We start from the raw sequence: 25,177 nt of genomic DNA on the forward strand, positions 1-25,177 counted from the left end.
GTTCATAATTGTAAAATGTCAAATACCTTTATTATGGTAATTATGGACCCAATCGCTGCAGGAATAAACCATAATATATTCATTCTTGGAATTTTTTCTGGAGATGGAGCAATCTGAGGTGTCAATCCTTGGCCCAAAACAATTCCTAAAGGATTCGACATTCCAAGTAAAATTGTAGCAATTGTCCTTTCATTGTCACCAAACCAATGTTGACTTATTTTTGTTGGGACACAAGAAATAAAGGGACAAGCAATTCCGGTGAGGATTTGACCCACAAGAGCTAAATAAAATTTTTCATCACTTGTAAAGATATCTGACAAGTATGGCAAAGAACTACAAAAACACAATAATCCACCTAGAAAATACGAAAAAGCTTCAAACATATTTTGTGGTTTTTAAAAATGTTCAAATTAAAAACATTGATTTATGAACTAGAGCTATCCATAATGCTATTCAACAGCATTTTCGCCAGCCAGCTAGCTGAACCCCAAATTTATTATTCCTATTTAAACAGTTGAGCATAAACCTTAGCATTAAAATCTTCAACTGACATAGGTATGGCCTTTAGATACTTTAAAAAAAAACGAGTTTTACGGTATAATTTCGGTTCAGATCCATATTTCGAAGTGAAGGCCTAAGCTAAATAAATATGGGTTTTTTTTCCAGGACTTGAATATTGTTGAATCGTCTAATAGGTCATTATTTGAGTTAAGAAGTCTGAGTAAAGAGCTATATCTCAGAAATTATTAATTTTAAAGAATATCTTTAATTATGTGACAACACAAATAGTTGTCTTATTCAAAATGATGCTACCTACTTTCACTTTAATTATTTTCCCTTAAGTCATTTTGTCTCGGAATATTTCGTCTTATTAACTAAATTAAGTTTATACGTAGTTATTACTTATAGTTTTGTTAAAATTGATTTATTTTTTGAATTTTTTAATGAAAATATGAATCGTTTATTACTATAAAAGCATTTGATTGTTGTTTTCTGTTGGACTAACTATGTAACTATATCCCAAATTTAAACTGTTATGATAGAAAATTCACTTATGTAATGAGTTGGAACTAGAGACAAAATAAGTAAAATAATAATTAAGAGTAAAGAAAAATAACGAAATACCACAACTAATCGAATGGAAGTAGTGCTGATCATTTATTAGTTATTTATCATTTGAAATGATGTATTATTCATATCAGAACCACAATAATATCAGGCTAGATCATAGATTTCGACTTTCATATGATCTAGAATGTGTCCGAGAAAGATTTTTTGTCTTCAATTAGGATAAGTTTTTAACAGTAAACAATCACTAATTTACCGACATCATTTATGATTCGTTTGAAGTAGTAAGGATGTGTAATTTCTATTGAAAGTAGATGTTCCCTGCTTTGGAATCCATTATACTATGCAACAAAATTCAGGTCTTGGAATTTCCGTCGGCTAAATCCCATATTTTTTATATTATCTAAGCCGTAGAACACAAAATTAATCGGAAAAACTTTCAACAAAAATAGATTTGGCCTTAAGAGAAATTCTTTAAATCATTTTTTTTTTAGTCAAGTTAATATTCAGAGCCATATTTTGATATAGATGAAAGTTATTTGCAATAACAATTGATAACACATTTTATTTAAAATATTAGCTTCCAAAAATGAAGGATCATATTTGGAAGCCAATATTTTTTTCTATTACTAAGCTAACAATAAACATTATATTACATCTTCAAAAGATTTGGTGTAAAAAAAAGGTCAATTTTAAGTGATTTGTATTTTTTTAAATAATTTATTTACTAAGGTAGAATTTAAATTTTACAAATTAAATACAATTGAGCCGATTATTTTACCCCAATTTAGGTACGTTTCATATACAAGACATATGATTAGTATTTACTCCAGACTTATTTTGTCTAATCGACTTGTTTATGTTTTATTGCAGAACCTTTTCCTATAAAATTTTTGATTGCTTAGTAAATTAAATATTCCGTAAGAACACTCTGCTTTGTTGCTGTGAAACTTCGCGCTAAATACTCAATTGATACTTATTCAGAACAGTTTTTTTTTCTCGAGTGTGAGCAAACACAGAATCCATTGAGCAAAAAGCTTTGTACTGTCCATATTTTAATATAATATGTTATATACTTCACTTTTTGCGATATCACTTTCAGTCGATGACCCACCAGTACTACTTTGCAGATTTTCTTCTCTATTTCTGGAGTCCTTGCCTCATTTAGTGGACCACTGCGATGCATGTATGACCTTGTATAACTCAACTAGCTAAAATTTTACTTTTTTTAACGAAAGAGCATGCTCAATCACAATATAATCCAGTTCAGCTTTAATAATGGCTTGACAGAAGGCCTTTTAGATAAAAGTTTGTATCACACAACGATGATCAATTTTCTCTATTTTCAAAAAATCAATGAAAACGTTCACCATTTATGGCTTCGAAAAAAATACTAAATCCCTTTTAAACTTAAAAAATAAGCTTTAAAATATCTTGCTTTGTTTAAAAAATAACTTACTGAGGCCAAGTACTTCTGGGATCACCCACTTATCATAGCTAAAATGAAAGATTAAATTTTTAGAAAAAGGTCAGTTTTGTTAGATTTTTTTCAGTTTAGTTTTCGAATGGAATATTAAATAAAAGTTGCGTAATCAAATATTATTTTTCTCGATTGTATGACTAAATATATAATGAATACGAATAGATTGTATTGATATTTAAACTGGGATTAATCCTCTTGCCTCTAAAAAAAAATTTTTATTGAAATGAGTCATAATACACTTAATATCTATTTAGTTTTTTATGTCGAAATATAGTATTAACACAACTGTACTAAAAAGATTTTTTTTACTATTTAAAGGCTATGTATTTTGAAGGTTTTTATTTTCAAATTGGTGTATAAGATTTGAATAACAATAATAGTATATTTTAGGCGGGAGACGAAAATGCTGTAGCAAAATGTTATGATAAGGAAATGTATTAATCCGCTTATGAGATACTTAGTGAGCTCCCACTCAGTTACTAATTTTGTGAGCGCACTCCCGGTTGTTTTTTAAAGCAATCAGGACAGCCCAACTCAATTAAAAACGAGAGGTGCTAATTTTTTTTGCTCCTATAGGTGTAGTAGAATTTTACTACTCCTTATGATTGCAATTAAATTCAATTTATTGTAATTTCACATAATTTGCAATAGCTTATAATAGTCCAATTGATTTGTTTAATTAAAATAGGTGTATCAAGTAATTTATATTTGTCTTTCAAATTTTTGAAAACCACTGTCTTCGAGGATATGTATTTACGAGATTTTGTGCCCTATCATCCAGTTAAACCTGATAATTAGGTTGAGGTTGAACAAAGTTTATTCAAGTTTTTGAACTTATCTTTACCTTAGATTTTGAGATATTATGCCAATTTACTACATAAAAATTTAAAAAAATCGTGTATCCTCCCAGAAGATCGAATACCCACAAATACAGTGGTTTAATTGGAGGAAATTTGGTGGACACGTATTTTTGTCTTTTATCCAGAATTAAGAACTATCACATGTTTACCTTCAAGTGTACTTCTCTTGCAGTTTTACAAGTAAAAGAATGGTCTGATTCACAAACTCTTTCTGTAACTGTTTCATAGAACATTCAAACGGCAGTAGAATCAGTAAATGAACTTCAAATATATGTTGCAATTTTAGCTTTTGATTTTTATAAAGATTTTACTCTACGTTTTTATGATGTAGAGTGTTAAAAAATCTTGTATAATACATTTTATAATCCAATTGGGGCTCTACATTCTAATGGAGCTTCAACAATATATATAGGTTGGTTGGTAAGAAAATAAATTCACTAAATTGAAGAAAATTTTCCGACAGAGATGGCTGGTTTCTCCTAGCTTTTTGTTGGAGCTATTGAAGAACTAAGTTAGATTATCAAAAGGAAATATGTCGGATTTGGTATATAACTGGGCTTGAGTATGAATATAATTGACTTATATGCCGATGAATTAAATCTTATGTTGAAGGCTAAAACGAACTAACAGCTCATTAAAAGAATTAAAATTCTCCTGTGATGTTTTCTGAAATTTCAGATAAAATTTGGCCTACCAATTAACAAAGGTAAAACAGGAATACTTGTGATTGCTAAGTGGACTACGATATCATACACCCAAGTTCGAGAATACGTAATACAGAAAAGCTTAAAGGTTCTTTGGATTAAGTAAATAAAGCACGGAGTTACTTTCAGAAACTAGACGCCACTCTTGATTTATAAAAAAATAACCAAGTGGACAAATTTTAATCTAAAAAAATTATTTGAATATATAATAGACAATTCATTCCATGCATCTTATATAAGCTAGTTTAACACTGAAAATTGGAGGGGATTCTATTTAGAAGGAAAAAAGTTAGCTCAAATTTTTTTTTTTTTTCATGGAACGTATATTCATCCATTAAAAAGTAGCATAGAGCAACTTAGAGTTGGTCTTGACACGATAGATTCTATCTTTGCTAAATTTTATAAGAAGAGTTTTATATCTTAATTGTTAACTCAGATGTTAGCTGGAGTTCTAGTATTTACTCGAACTAGTTTTTTGAGCATATTTTGTTTGGAACTAAAAGAATAAACTCTTAGATGGCCCAACGCTCTCTTTTTATATATATACATTATTATTTGGAAATGATAGCCAAAAAATTTCATAGAAATAATAAAATTTACAAATATACATTCATATATACGACACAATTCAACAACAAGAAATTGTATTCTTGTCCTTTTGGAAAAGAAGCATATGTACATAGTAGTTATTTAAATAATTCAAAACTACTCATCTTAAAAGTGACTGATGTTGAACCAAATTTAAGAACTTCCAAACCTCAAAAAACTCTGATAAAAAAGAATTCTTCTGGATTTCGCCATCAGGACCTATACACATAGATATCAAAGTAACATTGACACCTAAATCAATAATTTGAAGACAAACACAATTTTCAAGTCTGGTTTATGATTTTAAATTTTCTGTTCTTTCAATGTTTAAATATGAAAGCAAAATCTGATATTTTTACGAGGTCCTGCAGGATAAAATTAATTAACTAATAATTAACTATTCTTAATACAAAGCATAATTAGTTATACTGTTTTTGAAATTGTATTTTGTTTCTCATGCATCATCTAAGTATATTTATCTTCAAATGATTGATCCATACCACCTCATAACGCAATAAAGTATTGTATTTTGTATTTAAAGGATAAATGAGGATTTATATAATTTCTCCTTAAATATGAAAAATAATGTGATGTTGAATCTGTTTTAGACTTGTCTATAAAATTTAAATATTTAGATATACCATTAATTAATCATTAAAGAATAGGGGTGGCATAGACAACGATCAAGCTTCATAATAAAATATAGTCAACACTTACTTTTCAGAAATAGGTTCAGGATTGAAACAATGAAGGGATCAAATCACGGAGAGTAGTTAATTTTAATATTTGAAATATAACTATTTGGTCCAAATTTGTTCTAAGTGCGGTATGGTATGATATTCTTATTTACTATCAGTATTACACAGAATTGCTCGGAGTAATTAGACGTCGACGAACAAACATATATTTTTAATAATACTATAGAATTGCTTTATTAATATAAAGATAACTCCTCAAGAAATCATCGCTATACTTTTTTATTTAATTGTTCAATACTTGTATGTTTTCTCTTCAAAAATGAAAGAATTATAGTAACAGCTTTAAAAAATAAAAATAAAATTTCAGGTTGACAACAACAACAGGAAAATTCACATGTTAGAAAATGTTTCACATTTTCATCCCTAAATATATATACTCCCCTTTTCGATTTTAATATGACATGTTGAGCTTTAGGTACACAGCCTTGTTGCTAAAAATGTGTCCTCCTCAAACAATCAGTCACGTTATGTTTTAATAGATTGCGGTGTGACGTCATTATAAGACATTGAAATCGTAAAAAAAAAATTAGAGGATGTTGTCTTTTTACTAATACACTCCAATAAAAAACAGGATCGCTAAAAGATACAAAATCAAACAAAATTCCTAGGAGTTGCATATTTTATTAGCAGTAAAAATATTTAATTATTTAATTCATTGAAGCGTGAGTGATATTTACTTATTAATAGTTTGTTTACCAACCCGAGAATAGTGGGACTATCTGGTAGGTATTTTTGTTTATTTGTAGTTTGTATAATTATTTGTTTAATAGGACAGCTAAGTACACCAGTACCACCTTGCGGATATTAATGTTTTTTTTCAGTTTGTTCATGCTCTATTTCATATAAACATATTAATACGAATTGATCAATGAGTTGGTTCTTATATATTTACATACAAATTTAAACATTATGAATTGTAGAAAGCTATATTCTTGATTATAAACAATTTTTTCAACAAACTTGTCGAAATACTAAAATATAGATTAAATATTTAAGTAGAATTGACCATTTTATTGTCATACAAGCATTTTTTATTTCGTAGATTTTGGTCTTTGGAAGGTTTTGTAATAAATTTAAGTAATTTAAATTTTGTAATAATTTAGTCCCTGGAATTTAATTATGTAGGTGTGAATTTTTAAAATTTATTGGAATTAACAATATTAACGGACCGGATAGTCCTGTTTTCAAAGATGTGAAGTCGGAGAAAATATTAATAAATCAAAATCAGATTTTTAAAATTTTAATAACTCTATTCAAGTATCATAAAATATTGTATCTACAATTCAACATTTCCAATTATTTTATTCCTACCCTTTACCCAATGATGTTATGCAGTGTATTTTTAAACCGGCCCATTAATTTATAATTGGCAGTGTAAAGAAGGAATTTTCTTTTCCTTAGCAGTTGTCATTTTTATTTAATTCCTTAGTAGTGAACTTGCTTACCTAAATAGATTCAATTAATTATTTTCAAAACCTGTTTGAACGTTCGTTTTGTGCTCATAAAAGACGGACCGTAATCCTGAGGATTTCTGGGAGAGTTATAATTGAAAGTCTTAGTTGGACTCAGAGTAGAATTGGGATCGACATCGGAGTAATTCCAACAAATGCCCTTGTTTATATCCTTATATAAATCTTCTCTTGTCACAGTTGATTGTAGCTAATCTAATAAAACGTCATGACCGTTATTCTTTCTCTCCTCATAAACATTTTTCAAATTGTCAAGATTATCATGTTGATTTTCGGGGATCTTTTGTTTTAACATACCCATTCTACACTGGATTTTCATCTTTGCCTATACCTGTTAAATTAAATTATATCAGATAATCAAATATCTGTGGAGTAATTCCTTGAGACATTTATATTAGTTATGCACAACGGTATTACTTCGCTAACACAAAAATTACTCTGCTTTTATTATCAACCATCGATATTTTTACTTCTTTTCTCCTTATCATTGTTCCCCTTACAAGCTTGAATATATCTTACAGAGGTCATACATAAAAAACCAAAAAAAAATACATAAAATTAGTTAGTTAGTTAATTATTTATTACTGCATGCCATACATACATAAAATAAAATTGTACAATATAAGGCAAAAAACACTACCACACAACGGGGTATTTGTACTATTACAGCGGAAGATTGGAAAATTAACAATTCCATCCTAGGTATCACATAAGAAATTATTCGTTCTCCATCTTGATTTTGTTGCCTGGTCGTTAATGAATATATCTAGAAAAGCAATACCCAATGCTGCCTCCATTCTTGAGGTTGGTGTCTCTTGGGAAATGCATGAGTAATTCCCAAGAGTGCTTCCCTTTGAATGGTATTTAATATTTTCCTTGCACTTTACTTTATAGTGATTGCATGTCCCCATACTAGACCCCCATAGGAGATGATACCTCTGATCATAGCTTCATAGAGCCAGAGAACCTTGTCTGTGGTTAGTCCCCACTTTTGTCTTATGATTGCCTTGGCCATATTCTATATTTGAGAACACTTAGAGGCTTCTTTTTTTTCAAATGATCTGTTTAGGTGAGTCCTTGATTAAAAATCACACCTAGGTAATTCATATTTATCACATATTCCATCACTTTGCCATCCATTTCTAATTGTGGAAAGTATTTTGATCTAAGTTTATAAGCTTTCAAAAAGACTATAGTGCTTGATTTTGATGGGTCAAAGGTAAGACCATTTGTCTTTTCCCCATTCAATAGTACTATTGATTGGCCTTTGCATTGTATTGACAAGGGTGTGGGAATGTTTTCCACTAATTAAAAGGAGGATACCAACAACATTGATTGCTGCTTTTTAAATTTATTAAGTAAACTATCCATAATCATATTCCAAACGACCTGCGATAGAAAGCTTCATTGTGGGCTCCCACAAGTTGGATTGCCACAAACTTCTTCTCCTTTGAGCTTGGCTGTGACCGCACGGGTACTTAGAAAAATTTTGTACCAGGATCTGATATACTCTGGAATACCAATTTTTTCCCTTGCTGCATCAGCTGAATGAAATTGTATATAAACAAATGCACCTATACGTTCAAAACTGACAACCATTGTGTATTGTTGTTGACAGATTGATTTTTCTATGGTATCAGTCACTTATGAAAGGGCTGTCTGAGCTGATAAGGCCTTGTATAAGCATGTTGTGAGTGGAGTGTTGGAATGACTTCTTCAATTTCCCAATATAAAATCTGCTTAAGTCCTTTAAGCATATAGTTAGAAAGAGTTATCGGTCTTAAGGATTTGGCCTGGTTGTAATCTTTTTTACATGGTTTTGGCAGAAAACTCACTATTATTTCTCCAGCATCTTGTGTATAACCAATGATGAGGATGATTTTACAAAATTCTGAGATATAGGGAACGATGTTGTTCACAAGTTGTTGCAGTACAACTGGTTTCAGTTCATCAGGTCCCGAGCTTTTATATGAGCCAAAGGAGTTAAAGGATTCCCTGACGTTGTTGTTATCCAAGAAGTCTATGTTAAAATCACTTACTTGAAAGGATGTTCCAGAAGATGTACTGATTCTACATTGAAGGAAATAAGTTTCCATGAGTATTTATAGTGATTTGGCAGGTGATTGCACTCTGCCTTTATCAGTTTAAATAAGACAAATAGAGTTGTACGACATTGTTTGAAATCTTATAAGCTGAGTGATATCTTTTGGACCTTCTGCTTTACAACATTCTTTGCGATACGGTATTCATCTCTTTGTTTCGAGTTTCTAGACTTTATACCTTAGGCTGGAAAAATGTTTGGTCTACCAGGGAATTGATTTTGGTCCGATTTTTTTTTTTTTTTTTTTTTTTTTTGCACACCCAATAACTAATGCCTTGTTGATAGCCTTGAGCCTCGTGATCGACTTTTTTCGTACTTTGCTGGACTAGAACTTGTTTTCCCTGGGTCCGTCATCGTCATTGAGAGCTTTAGTCCCTCCACAATTGGTATCAGTGGTAACATCAACATCCATTGATTTGTTGCCTCCACTATCAATCCTAGTTTGTTTACTAACTTTAATATTATCTTTATTGCTAGTTGTAGTATAACCTTTTATGCTAGTGTTACAAATTTTTTTAGATTTATTATCATCTCCTTGTTTATTTTTTTGTTAAAGTTCATTTAGTAAGAGCAGAGATGTAAACAAATTATCAAACAGAAAATTATTGGGAAATCCTTTTTTCATCACTGTATAATGATAGGAGATGAAGGACTATAGAAGTGCATATACCAAATTTTATCTCCATTTCACTTTTACCTCTTTATTTTTCCCTTGTTATACATTAAAGGCACACAAATAACCTCAAGGTCTATTTTGATACCATACTTTATAACCAAAATGATTTGGTTTTTTTAATATTGCTTCATTGCATCCATGTTTTCTAAAATATTTGACCATTGCCTCATTATGGGATATACATTTTGAATCTATAAATTGTTCCATAATTTTTTTTTTTGCAAATGGTGTATAAGAGGACGTATTTTGATGAACTTTTCTTAAGTATCCGTGATATGAGAGGTATTAAAATCTAAACAGTTTAGAATTGTACTAAATCTATCACTTCTCATAGACTTAGATACAGCAGTATTGAAAATATCTAAATTTCTTGACCAATAAATGTGTTTTCGGGGTAGACTATTATCCAGTATCTACACATTTCAATTTGAATATATATAAGGATATCATCTCCAAAAAATATTTCAAATAGTTCTACAGGAGATAATGACGAGTACTTGGAAAAATTGGATTCAGGAAACCAACCCGATTTTCCAGTGTTGTTCCCATTTGTCCATAAAACTTATTTTACAACTTTTTGTCGCTTCCCTCTAATATTTGTAGATGAGGGAGATTGGATATCACTATCACCTTGAGGATAGCATAAAGTATTTCTATTACCACGGCCCAACTCAGCAGTTGCATGTAGTCACTGATCCTACAAATTGTGGGCTCTAAGGATACCTTCAAGTTTCTCATCTACCAAAATCCTCGTCCATTAAATCCCGAACTTCAGGTGGTTCAATGAATACGTCATTTTTCCACTCATCCTCAAATAATAGATCAAAACTTCGTCCATACATAGTGTCCTTTTCAAAAAATCTAAATTAGAATTTTATACATGAATCTATGGGTAATCTCAAGCGGCACCACCAGATTGAAGCTCATTTTGAACATTGAAAAAACTATTACAAAGGCTTAATAATACATTAATTGAATAATAGTTACCTAAATAAATAAATATTATAGCCAATATGCAATTTAAATAATAATGGTAATGAAATATATCTTACTTTCTACAATTCCCTATCTTCGAAATAACTTTGGAAAATATGATTTTCATAAACACCTTCTAACTCTCAAATGTTATTATAAAAGGACGCTAGAAAAAGTTATTAAGTACAGAAAATATATTAATCTACGTATTCAGCGAGTGAATTATTCATATATTTAAAAGACGTTTTAAAATAATTAGTGAGACCATATGGGATCACCGAGAGAGAATGGGTTGAATAATTAACAAAAAAGAAGAAAGAGCACACGCTACAACCGTTTTTCCTTTTCTAATCGGTATACTTAGTTCTTTTCTTTACACACCTTCTATCTATACTGATAACTTATTCATCAGTCATAGTAATAAAGAATATCAAAGCTCCTATTATAGAAAATATTCAATGTTTAATTTTTTTTAAATCCCCATTTAAAAAATATATCTATCCAATTTATCTATATATCTATTGTTCGATTTTGTATATTTTGTGAGATCCTACTTTTTATGGGGGTGTACTAGCAAATATAAAACATTATCTTAATATTGTTTACGATCCCCAACATGAGATGCTTGAATTCCAATATTTACAGGGAGGATGATAGGATGAAAATCCATCTAAAGAATAAAACTAAACAAAGCTCAGTCCTATACGAGAGTAGAACCGATTCCTTCCTTGAGTAGGAATTTATCAAAGGATATTTGATATGTAACAATGAATATATTCCACGATTGAAACTATAACATAATTCATTTACTTTCAAATTCAAATAGAAGGTTCTGAATCTGAAATATAAAATGAAGATTGTTAATTAAGTACTACTAAAATATGAAGTTATCACAATAAAACTCAAATATATTCAACTTTGAAATCCAAATGTGCAATAAATTTGACAATTACGAAGGTCTAAGATCATTCTTCATTTAGTAATCCCAGAAGAAGTAGACTTTAATGTTCTCCAAGAGTTAACAGCAAAAGAAGACGGAGGGAATTGAAGAGCAATACTTCTAACTTGATCCAAGAGCATCAAGAGATGCTCTTATTCGGAATTCTATATTCCAGGGGAGAAGACTGGAGGGAAATTAATCCAAGAAAAACTATCAGAATTTATCAAGGAGTAGAGTCGACTCTTTCCTTGCTAAAGAGTTTCCAGGATCGAAATAGTAAAGAGATCCATGTACGATGAGTAGGTAATTTTAATATTTCAAATATAATTAATAATTATTATTTTATTTGAAATTTTACATAGCGTGTTTTTTTATTATATTAAATATTATTGTTTATTACTGGGTAGGACGTCAAAAAATTGAAATTGAAAATGTTGTATATTTGGTTGTACACTCCTACATAAAATATGATCACTCAAAAAATACAAAAAAAAGTTCTTGGATAGCCATATTTTTTATACAGTTTTTTTTTAAATCAAACATTTAATATTTTTTCTACAATATGCTTTGATATTCCTTATCACTATGAATGATGTATAAGTTATAAGGGGCTAAAGAAAAATCTCGTTTAAAATAAGATTTTACTTTTTTTTTTTTTTTCTTCATTTAATTGTTCAGATGGAGTTGCACTGACTAAGTATAAGTAAACATTATAATATTAAATTTAATCTATCTAGCCTAGTAATCTTCTTTGAAGTCCATATACATAGAGTATATTTCTTTCTCTAGGAACTAAGGGGGTGCTAACCTACACATATTGAGTTCAGGAGAATAGTTTATCTACAGCACGTTGTCCCTTGAGCTACGTCGTTCTATTTCAAAAGTCATAATAAAATAAATATGATATTATCACTGCACTAATGCTATTTTAAATATTGAAGGTTCTCCTCTTAATTGTATTAATTCACTTTATACCCCAAAATCATGTAATAAACAGCTGATATTATCAATGGTCTGAACTCAGTAATTCAATATGTCTCACTCCCGCCTTCTCCTCGTCCTATAACACAAATCCCATCTCTAATTATAAAGGACTAAATAAGAATGCCTTTTTAATCACTTTTCAACCAAAAAAGGGCTATCTCGTGTTCAGAAGAATATGTATGATCAATAAAAATACTATTATAATCATATAACACTTATAATAAAGGAAATACACTCGAACTTTCTTACAGCAATTCTTTTGAAGTTGTAATATGTGAACTTAGGATTTGTGAGTGATCGCTCAATCACTCAAAAAAATGCTCATTTTGCGCTTTTTTTGTGGGAAAATTGATCCTTTTTCTACTTTCGTTTGAAATAAATAGAGAAAATTTGGATTCTAGTTAGATTACACAACAGCTTTGGATTTTCCCTCTAAAAATATCACCATCGGTGATTCGTTGGTGATATTTTCAGAGGGAAAGTTCAACTTCAAAAAGCCTCTTTCATTAGGAGGGAAAACTATGTGTATGATGCAATCAGGTTTATGGTTACATGATCGGATTTGTGAAGAATCTACATTCCGATAACATTTAATGAGAGGAATAGGAAATTTGGCGAAAAATTACTATTAAATAATTCTTCTTGAATCTTCCAACAAATGAAACATAACTGAAGAAACCCTTTCTAAAATCTTGATTTGCCGATACAATATAGCAAAAGTTATTAAAAAATTATTGTAAATACAAAACAACAACAAATATTTTAAATTATCTTTAAAAAACTGTCGTAAATTGTAAGTCTCGTGATGAGTTAACACCAAAGTACTCTTGAGTAAAAATCATGTTATTGATAAATTCCCATTTTATTTATTTACTTTATAAATATAACAGGGAAATAATTTGATCAATTATGTTGTTCATGTTTAAATATGCGGGATGGAACGTATACTCAATTATATAAGCTATAATTTAGGGCATTCATTTGATTAGTGTGACTATAATTTGGCCCACAATGTCCTTTTAAATAGAACTTATGATATTTATAAGTAAATATATTGATTAAAACGCAGCAGTCATATGAATAAAATGTGTTGAGCTGGCATAGCTTTACTCACCAAGAAACAATATATCATAATATTTGTAGCTTATTTATATTCTTTTTAAATAAATCATAAAATATATGACTCTTTTTTGTTATTTTTTTTTATTGTGGGTTCACTGCAATGCTTACACACTCATTCATTATGCAAAATTTCTCCTTTTTTAGTATTATTATCCTTCAGACCATCTTTACTGCAATAGCTCCTTCTATTTTTGGGGATCTTTTAAAAAAACCTCTTTTCTTTTTATATAATTTTGGTTCTTTTCTTATGATTTATTCTCTTTTAAGAAAAACAAAGAAAAACTTATGGAAATGAGAAAAAAGAGATGGTGGTGAGGAAATTGGAAAAGTTTCATCGGTTTAATTCTCGAATTCTTATGATAAACTTACAAGTTCGAACCATATCATTATAAGGCAATGAAGTACAGTTACCACCGTCTTACTTCTTTTAAAAAGCACGAGATAAACAAACACATTAAATCGATTGGAATTAAATTATGATTCTTCAACAAGAATTAAAAGAATCTTTCGTTACTCTTCATTATGTCCATCCGGGGAATAAAAAGGAAATTATCACATTTCATAAAAACACGTATTGATGATCATCTTAAGTATTTCTGCGTGGCTAAAATTTAATGGTTAAGTTAATTATTCTAACAAGCAACAACATATTTGGGAATCTATCTAATGTATTCATGAGAAACGTTCGTTTGCAAAGAAGAATCGCTCTATTAGTCTCCTCGCGAAAGAGTTCCAAGATGTGTTTCGACTGACAATAAGGAGGAAGTTTGGGGGGATAAGATTTTTTTTTGCATTGCATTTTTATGATAAGTCTATAAGAACTTTGTGATATAATCTTCAGATAAATGAAGAACATTATTATTGTCAAATTGGATTTATCTTTATTCTAAAAATACTCCAACGAACAATAAGGTTATGAATTATCTTAATCATATATTAATTGTGTCCAAAATTTACAAGTTTACAACTGATATTGAAGATGATAATACTACTTTTTATATAGTTATAAAAATAATGCAAAGATAATAATCCAAAAGTTATATTAACACATGGTGGTGGATAATAAAGGTGTGTTGCTTGCGACTTTTATAATTTGACAGAAGTAATCATCCTATTTTAATGACGTCCCATATGTGTGGAAAACGCTGGCCCATACCTGTATTTTGCTTTGACTTTAAAAGGAATCTAACTCAAAATGTAAGATTTCCTACAAGGAAACTGGGCTTGGCACCTTATCAAGGGGGAATTATATTTTATTTTCACACTTTACTCTTGTTGGTATGAAAAAAAAAAAAAAAAATAAGTGAACATCTATCTACGTTTATGAATATAATACGGTAGACAACTATTACAATTAGCTGCCTTGAAGTTGTAACTTTGTAAATATCGATCAATTTTCTTTAGATAGGAGATATACACCATTATCTTAACATTATGTATAGTTTTATAATAATAAAAAAAAAAACAATCATTATAGCAAAAAAATCAATTATATATTAAAAATAAGTGAATATTTTTTTTTCATTATTCGAAACGTTCATATGAAAAAAATAAACTTACCATTAGATTTTAATTTGTTATTTATGTTGATAAGGAGTTTATTTTGCTAACAGAACTGAAGATGATGTATTTAATAAGCCTCTGTTGCCTTGAGATTTTTACATTTCTCTCAAGAAAGATATGTATATTTTAGTAAATATATAAATAATACTCTCGAAATCAAATTTTTTCAAGATTTCCCACACCTACATCTTGGTTTTTTTTTCAAAAAGCTATTTACAGTTTGCACGCCTCTTTCACCTAAACCATTCTGCTAAGGTAGTTTTGAGCACGAAAAAGTCCTATTAAAACCCCTCTCCTTTGCCAAGTCCAATACCTCCTGACTAAGGTAAGGAGAAAATGTAGGTATCAGCCAACATGAACCTGATAATAAATTGATCTCAGCTATCGACTTCCATGCAAAACAACATATTAGAGAAACCACAGCGTATGATTCCACAGAGAAAGGCTGTTTGTTGAAATGCCATGGAAAGACCATAATAGAGAAAGTCATTTAATGATAGATAATCATAACAGAGCATTGGTTATTTGGAAAAAGGTTCTAAATAAAGTTAAATCATAACAATTGTAAATAGTTGATGACGCTTATTATGAATTTATTGAAAACAGATTTGTGGGAAAAAATCCCAGCGCAATTACAGGAAGAAAAAAATCACTCAGCCTACATTTTGACGAGTTGTCCTGTGTTAAAGCCGTAACGATCGACAACAAAATGTAAGATGTTCATACCCGATCAGAAAAATAGAAAACTTACATTAAATATATTACTATTATCAGGTCCAAATTTATTACTTCAAATTATTCAATTAATTTTGTATTCAAAAAATGTACAAGTTTATTGCAACAATAGATATAACAAAAAATATTTCTATCCATATTACTAAAGAAGGAATTAGATATGGATATATTAAAATTTCTTTGGAGTAATTCTGATAAAATCCTCCTAAAATGTATCGACTTAACAGACTTCCATTTGGATATATATGTAGTCCATATATGGCAAGTTATTGTCTCCAGACTACTGCAAAACGATGGATTAAAAAATATCCAAAAGCAGTAGATATTATGTTGACAAAAACTTATATGGATGATATTCTTAATGGTGCTGATGCTGAAAAAGAGACAATTAAGTTAATAAAAGAAGACCTTATCGTTCTTGAAAGTGGTGGATTTCAAGGTCACAAAATTACGGCCAATAGTCAAGCCATATTAAACTCCATGGATAAAGATAAAACAGATTCCTCTGAAATAATTTTCATTTTGAGTCTTAAATTAGATTAAAAATCAAACGAATATAAATTTGATCTTGATTCAAAATTTAAACAATTTGATCCAAATGCAAAAAAGATTACTCGTAGATATATAGTATCACTTGCAAGTAAAGTATTTTACACACAAGGATATGTATCACCGTTTGTAATGAAATTCAAACAAATTCTACCTATGCCATTGCACAATAAGACTTCTTAAGATGAGAACCTATTAGCCAAAAAAAAAAAAAGATGATAGTGGTAAACTCATCCCCGATCCTATCCCTCAAGATGCTGTACAAATCTTCAAAGATTGGATCATTGAAATTCCGAAATTAAAATCACTCTGATTTCCAAGATGGTCTGGGGGTCCGTTTGAATTCCTTGCTATCTTTGGCGATACGAGTAAAAAAGGCATGGGAGTTGCAGCTTATATAGTGTCAAAAACAGGACAGAATAAGCTCACATTACAACTAGCATTCTCAATAACATCAATAATGCAAAAAAAAAAAGAAATCTACGTAAAGGAGCACATATTGAGGAGGCATTAAGGATTCCAAGAGCAAAACTAGTTGCCCTATTTATGGCAATCAGAGTTGGACTTTATTTCCAGAACGAATTGTCACAAGTAAGGATATATTATACTTTACAAACTCCCTTCTCAATCTTCAAAGAGTTCAGAGAGGTAAATGACACTGCAAAATCTGGGAAGAACGACGAATAATAAAGACACTTGACAATAATCAAGATTCATCTATCAGATTTTGACCAAGTATTCTTAATCCTGCATATTTACCAAGTAGAGGTCTCACATGAAAATAATTAAAAATAAAAGGGGATATGTAGTTGTCTTGTTCCATATTTCTTCTTAAACCAAGAGAATTGTGGCCAAAGCAACCTCTTTCCAATCCTTCGGTCATAAATGAAAACTATAGATTTCAATCAAAAAAAGGATTTAGATATCTATTTCAATCAAATAATTGCAGAAAATATAGAATCCATAGAAGATACAAAAATACATATGTTTAAGATAAATGCAGAATCTCATACAGAGGAACAAGACCCCCTTGAGTTTATAGAAAAATTAGTATCAAACCAAAGTAATTGGTACAAAATTTTAAGAATATTAATTTAAATCAAAATAATAGGTGAAAGAATAAGAGATAAAAGGTCCCAATCATTTAGGTCAATAATGACTCATAAAGAAATTCAATGGGCAGAACTTATTCTTAAAAAAGGGCTCAAGAAAAGTACCTAAAATTTGAGAGGATAATACTTAAGAAAGTGAGATTAACAATAAAAACAAATTTCCAAAAAATTCATGTCTAAAAAATTTGCCTGTTATATCGGATAAAGATCAAGAAGTCAAAAGACTCGAAAGCCGTCTTCATTGGTCATAATTCCTATCACATGAATTTAAAAATCCTCTAATATTACCTAAAAGTCTTGTTGCAGAAAGAAAAATATGAAATCTTCATCAATCGAGACTGAATGTCAGTTAAAATCAGACGTTAAAGTTGTTAAGACAAAAATATTAGGCAATAGGAAATTTTTCATATGTCAAAGCAATAGTGAAATCATGCAAAACACCTAGACGCAGATACACAAAGTTTGAATAATCAAAAATGTCACCACTTCCAACTATGAGAATTGATAATCCAATGTTGGAGTAGACTAAGTGAGACCTTTATCATGCAAAAAAGATTGTGAACCGCATAAAGAACCTCAAAAGATTTGGCTTGTACTCTTTACATGTTTCCACACTAGAGCTATAAATATACAAGTTGCTAGGTCGAAGCATTTCGACGATTTGTTGGAAATTGTGGCAGACCATGCAAATTTTATTCAGACAACGCAACAAATTTTCAAAAGCAAACAACCACATAAAGGAACTTTTATTAAAGATATCGTGCAGCTATTCTGATCTTGAGTTTTAAATTTTTGACATATATGGGCCCAATTTTGATTGTCCTGATTTCTCTGGTCAAAAACTTTTACCTTTATTATCTCATAGACTTACAATAATTAACGGAGATTTAAATATAAAATTAAATGCTAGCAGGGACTCTAGTAATCCTACAGCAAACTCCCATCAACGCTCTAAAGCAGTGCTTTCCTCTATCATCAAATCTACAGCTTTTGACGATTATAGCCATACTTTTTACTCCTACGACAAATTTTCGAGACCTGTATCACCAAGGATCGACTTTTTTCTCTACAACGGTATCCAAGAGCAACCCATCAAATATTAAAAATTATCGACACAAAATTATCGGATCATAAAGCACTGTGAATTCAAATGGACCCAGCTCTTAATCTGAAGATTAAAAACAAATAGATATGGAAGCTAAACTCTTCGTTAATGAATCAGTAAAGAGAAGATAATAAAATAATTGAACTTATAGAGACCACACGATGCGATGTCGTAACTGGAGATGTCTTCACCGAAGTACAAAAAATACTGAAAAGTATAAAAAATGTCTGCTGGGAAGCTGGTATCAGAGAAGCTGCTACTAGGTGTAATAAGCAAATGTTTAATATGTACTAGCAAATGGGCTGATTTTTGTGAGTACATTAGAAGCAATCTTGATAATAACTTTATTATCCCAGCCTACGATAAAAACTTTATTGAAAATCATATAACTACTGAAGAGATAATAAATGCAGTTAAAATTAATGCAAAAACTTGCTATGCTCCAGGCCCATCTGGCTTTACTTTTGAACTGTTTAAAAGAGATATCTTTCAACTAGCATTTATTTTATTAAAGTTTTATGAAAAAGTCATGAGCATTGATTATTTTGTAGAACATGCATCCGATGGCAATATTTTTATAATACCCAAAAAGGAAAGGGTACAAGATATATTAAAAACTTACGTCCTCTCACCATACAAAATTGTTTGCACAAATTTTTTTCATACGTCATTTTAAATCGAATTAACAATGTTCTGAAGAAAATTCTTCACGATTCCCAATACGGCTTTTTGAAGCATAAATTAATTGACTCTATTCCTTTCAAATTTAGAAAAAGACAATAGCTTATCAATAATGGCACCCAACATCGCTAAGGCTTTCGATACACTGTCACACGAATTCATAGTTAGGACACTGTATCGTAAGGGATTTGGAATCTACATCATTCGAATGGTTGGAGTAACCATGTGAAGATAAAAAACAATGATACATTTCGGACAACACACTACATTTTTCTGGAATAAAAAAGGTGTCTGCAAAGGGGATCTGTTGTCAGCCATATTATTTATTATATGCTTGGAAAAATTAATTCAATATATAAATGAAAAATATAATAAAAGGTGTGCAATGACCAAGTAGGACTTTAAAATGTCTCTGCTACGCTGACTACATCACAATGATAGTTTTTATAACTATCAAATCATTTAAAACCTTTTTCAATCTAATATCGAGTTATTTTAAGGAGTCTGAACTTTTCATCAATGAGGAAAAAAAACAGAATTTTTGTCTCCATATAGTAGCATTTTGGCCAAAACATGGTCACTTTTGAAATTTACTTATAATATTCATATCATAGGATCTTTGATTGGCGGCAACTCTACCACATTGAATTAAAAAAACATTCTATCCAAAATTAAGGAAACCACGAACCCCTTCTCACTCCTTAATTTGGGTAGTTGGGATAAAATATGTGCATGGAATACGTATATTGTACCGACGTCACTCATCTTCTGCGATTAACTCCTTTCTGTGCAAAAATGTCTTCTGAAATAAGCGCAGTTCAGGAGTTTTTTTTTTGAAATTACTAAAGAAGAGGAACATATCCTTTCAAAGAATGCCCAATCCTATTAAGCTATGCGGTTTGAACGTCAAATGTCTCAACAATTACTGGATTAGGAAGTTTTGAGATAACCACCCATACTGGTCCGACCTCTTGCTTGCTTTTCTTTAGAAGCATAATATTGATTATAGTATGCGCCCACACTGTAGCCTCTCAAAATCACTTTTAAAGCTTGGTCAATTCTCGCCCATAAACAAAGGGTTTTGCAATGGATCAGTCTATGTATTTAAAAAAAGTTGAGCTTTCCTTACGGTGGGAGATGCCTATAATACGGACATTTAACATAAACTGTAGAACAGATCGCGATTCTGAAATTGCAGCTGATGTCGTCGCGTCGAATTTTTTGGTAAGCAAAATGGTGTTTAAATTTTATGAATCAGTTTTAGGAAAATATACACCCGTACAACACCCTGTACTTCCTTTTAGAATGAAAATAAGCATGCTAACTACTGCAAGCCTAAGAAAATATTTATATAGCGCAACTCTTACTCCTTTTATCTCTTATCTAAGTCGCCGCGATATTGCAAGGACTCTCAAACAAAGTATTAAAGCAATTAAAAATAAATTGTTGACACCGCCCGAGAAGTGGCCAAATACAGAGTTTTGTCAGGTACTTGATATCGTAGAGAATTCTTGCTGATACTCATCATCATGAATTGAGAAAGAAAAAACGGGGCAAAGGAAGTTATATAAATTATTAAAAGGCGACCATTAAACATCTCAAACCATTCATGGAAAGATAAAGTAAACAATTATTTATTATAAATCTAAAAAATAACAATATTATAAAATTATAAAACATGGTAAAACTGTGGTGGGGGTCGGACAACCTTACATCTTGTCTGTTTATTCCAAACCTGAGTTACAAATACAGCAGAAACATAGGGCAAATTTTTTTATCCACTTTTTTTTTACTAAAGACACGAATAATATTGTGAAAAGAAAGTAACTTACACACCCCACAAATTATAAAGATATCTGGGGCATAGTTTGCCAATACAAGGTAGATGTAAAAGACATTAACATATTGTTTTTCTGAAGTTACACTTTTCTCAATTAGTGAGACTTCCTGGAAAGATCTACAGCCTTACAACCTGGTGGTCTATCAACTCCATTCGAAATTGAGTAGTATATACAAAGACACAGAGACATATAATGTAGTATTCCGACGAACCTGTCATTTTCTGGGGGGGTCTGTTGGAATCTGAGTGATTTGTATATCTGGCTATATAACCACCTATTGGGAACCCTGATTATATTCGACTATTTTTCCCCTCCAAAAGTTTAGAGGTAATTTCATATTCTTCTTTATTATATTATTCATTCGAAATATATTATTCAAACTATATAGACTTGTGTTATGACTATTTTGTGTTTTATTATAGAGTAAGTTATATTGTGTACTAAATTAAACAATCCTTGATTCTTGAGAGACGCTTAAATCCTTACAGATATCAAACTTCATTTTGAATTGTTCCCAATTATAGGCTGTATCTCTTCTCACTACCATAGGAGCTGGAGGCGGTATCATTGGGTTCATAACCCCATTTTGAGTCAATGTATACGTCACTGTTTCCTCTTCCATTATCCAGGATACTTTATCCCACTTCTGACATCTGTAATATATTCTTATACATCTTTATTATAGGATCTCTTCCGTTTTCCCGGTTCTATACAATATATCCCATATATATCTACGGTACTCTAATACTTAAGTACTCCGCTACATATACATAAAATTGAAAATTCTAGCAAGCCCGATTACATGATGGTCTAAACTTGTATTTCTATTAACCTTGAGTATTATATTATTGTAGATTAATGTACTTAAATCCAATGTGAGTTTAATATTTTAAAGAAATCGTAGTAATTTGGGATATTATACTTTAAAATTTAGATGAAGGAGTTAAACTGTGTAAGACGAACTCCACAATTAATTATTCCATTCTTATTTTTTTTGTGATGTATCGATACAAAAATTTTAGTAGATATTTATATTATATAAAATATTCTGTTTAGTTGTTATTAATAATAAACCAAGCATTAATTGATTTGTATTTTTGTTGCTTTTAAATCTATGAGTAATTTTTTAATCATCCATGAATATATCTATGACGAAATGTGAATAAGTAATACTTATCGAGTATTTAATCCAGGTCAATTTAGTTTTATACCTACAGGGTGGTAAAACTTCAATTATATCGTCATAATAAAAAATATATATGGAAATTAAGATAATCCTTTCATACATATATTTTCTAATAAGTCACAAGATATGGTGTTTGTTTGTGGAGAAAGCAACGCCTTGTAGTCTTTTTTCGAAAATTTTAGTAAATTCATCATTCAAAAAGTGACATAAATTTAATCCCTTCGGATATCAAAAATTGGTTGAACAATAAGCCAGTTTTTGGTCGGAGTCAAAGTTGTAGATCTTTATCCACTGATTTCAAAAATGTATATTCCTTGGTATGTATATCTTCATTTGCATTTAAAAAAAAGGTAGTGAAGTGTGTATGTTATAATTAAGGGTGATAATTTTGGTAAGAATAGAAAAGCGTGCGAGGAGAAGAGAAGAAATACGCATGGCATCATTGATTAAATAATATACATCTTCTTCTATCAATCATGAACGTTATCGTTCCCGCCTTTATTATTCAATATTAATATAATAATATTGAATGGGTATAGTCGATAGAAAACTGAATAAAATGCAAAAAAATAACGTCGCCTTCTGTCTGGATTTCTGAAAATGGAGGCCTAGGAATTTGGAAAATACTTATCGGATGAGAAACAGATGGTTTGTCGGATTTGTCGATATAAATGTGCCTTTAGTCCCCTGTCTAGAATTACACGCCACTCAATATCTTCATCTCATAACAAGATTCATCTATAAAATCAAGTTAACGATGAATACATCAAGTCAGACTTTAACTTTGATCTCACAAAGATGCTTATTACATGTAATATACCGTTATCCATTTCTAATCATCTACGTTCGAAAAGTTTATGGAGAAAATACACGGGTAAACATATCCCCTCCCGAGGAACCATGATTAAATTAATGGAGGATGTTGTTACTGATGTCATTTATAGAAATACATATAAAAATGTTTTGAGTCATCCACACCAAATGACGATCAAGTTATCAGTAAAAAGTATTTACGAATATCGAAATGGAACTCTGAATTTTGTACTATCTCACAGTAAGTATTCAATTTTTTTTTAAATCTAACCATAAAATATGATTCTATTTTAGCTAAACATATCAAGAATTATGATACACAACTCAGTAAAGGGCAAAAACAACTGTTTAAATGGTAACAACAATGGGGGTAGTAGCTTTGGATGGTTTGCAAATAGTTTGTCTGAGACTACTTACTTCGCTTTAAGACTTGGGTATGATAATTAGGTTTTCCAATATTAAATGGTCAATAAATATTACTTTTTTATCATTTAAGGCTTAGCTATGGTTGATGGGCTCCAAGAAAGGGTGTTCAGAAAACTCATAAAAGGCAAAAACAACTCTTTAAATGGTCACAACAACGAGGGTAGTTACATTGGGTGTTGCATTATAATTAACAATTGTGTATATCTTTCATGATAATAGTATGTTGTTATATAAGCATACCTAAATAACGGTGAAAAATCTTTTTTGATGCTCTTAATAGGGAGTAATATCTCCGGACATTACTACATAATTAGCTTTTGCTCTAAATCTTTACGATGCATTTTTTTATTAATATATTTATTGTCTAATTTTATGATTTTGACATTTACTTTATTATTAATAATTAGTTAGATGTCATCGGTAGAGATATATCTATCCTGTGCACAATTGTATATAGCAACTTCCACATGAAGAAGAGGGGTGATTATCTTTTTTGATTAAACTCCACGTCTCGCTTGTGTATTACAACCTAAAGTTATGACATATTTAACTGAATTCCGATGTTAGAACAAGAAAAATTATCTGGATCAATCTATTATTTCAATATTCTGTATTTATAATTTATTATTATTAATAGTTATATGATTTTAATTGTTTAATTTTGTATACTTAACTTAAATGTTTAATGGTTTATTTTTTAGTATGTAGATTATATTTAATTAAAGCCTTCTTTTTTAAATTTTAAGCTTCAAATATATTTCAAATACTCTACTTTGTCGTTTCATTAGCTATTATTCTGAGAATAAGGTTCATAATGAATTACAATTTCATGGAGTGTGACGTTTTCAAATCTACTGTAACGGATAAAAAACGTCGAAGTCAATTATACGTAGTATATCTTCATTAAACATTTTTCTAATAAATACATTCGTTATACCCTCAAAAATCATAATAAAGCAGGCAGATGATAATCACATCAGTATTTTAAACAAAGATACCATATGTCTTTTTTTTTTCCCTCCTTCTTGCACGCGTTTTTCTCTACAATATTATCCACTATAGTTATAATATGATATCAGCATAAAAACATCCTATAGTTTGAAAGGGAGGAAAAAACTCGGCATGCGTATTACATAAGTTGTAGGTGGCTGGGCAAAAAAAATATCCTTCCCTTTTCCCCCCATCCATATAAATCTATGTGTGGCTGACCGGTGTTCGTGTATATATTCGATTATTCAACTTCCTGTGTATCAAGGTTAATTGAAATAAAAGGTTAGACCATCATGTAATCGAGCTTGATAAAATTTACAATCTGATATATTGTACCGACTGCAGGGCAAGACAGTCAGATTTTGACAAAACCATTTATAGTCTATGACGTCACTATTGCTCGAATTTTCAATTTAATGTATCGTGCCGACTGCTGGGCATTAAAAAC

At 30.2% G+C, this 25,177-nt stretch overlaps 1 protein-coding gene and 1 long non-coding RNA gene across 2 annotated transcripts in view; one reads left to right on the forward strand and one right to left on the reverse strand.

The window, feature by feature from the left end:
• Positions 1-25,177, reverse strand: part of LOC121127079 (solute carrier family 49 member A3) — a 32,040-nt gene that overhangs the window by 916 nt on the left and 5,947 nt on the right. Inside the window, exon 2 of the mRNA XM_040722450.2 lies at positions 27-355. Within this exon, the coding sequence (XP_040578384.1) occupies positions 27-355 (329 nt within the window). The remainder of the gene's footprint in view (positions 1-26; positions 356-25,177) is intronic.
• LOC139906750 (uncharacterized) lies at positions 355-24,732 on the forward strand. Its single transcript, XR_011782624.1, has 3 exons — positions 355-23,554; positions 23,608-23,747; positions 23,810-24,732. It is a non-coding gene; the product is annotated as an uncharacterized lncRNA (long non-coding RNA).

The sequence above is a fragment of the Lepeophtheirus salmonis genome, chromosome 12, assembly GCF_016086655.4.
Source record: "Lepeophtheirus salmonis chromosome 12, UVic_Lsal_1.4, whole genome shotgun sequence".
Taxonomy (NCBI): Eukaryota; Metazoa; Arthropoda; class Copepoda; order Siphonostomatoida; family Caligidae; genus Lepeophtheirus; species Lepeophtheirus salmonis.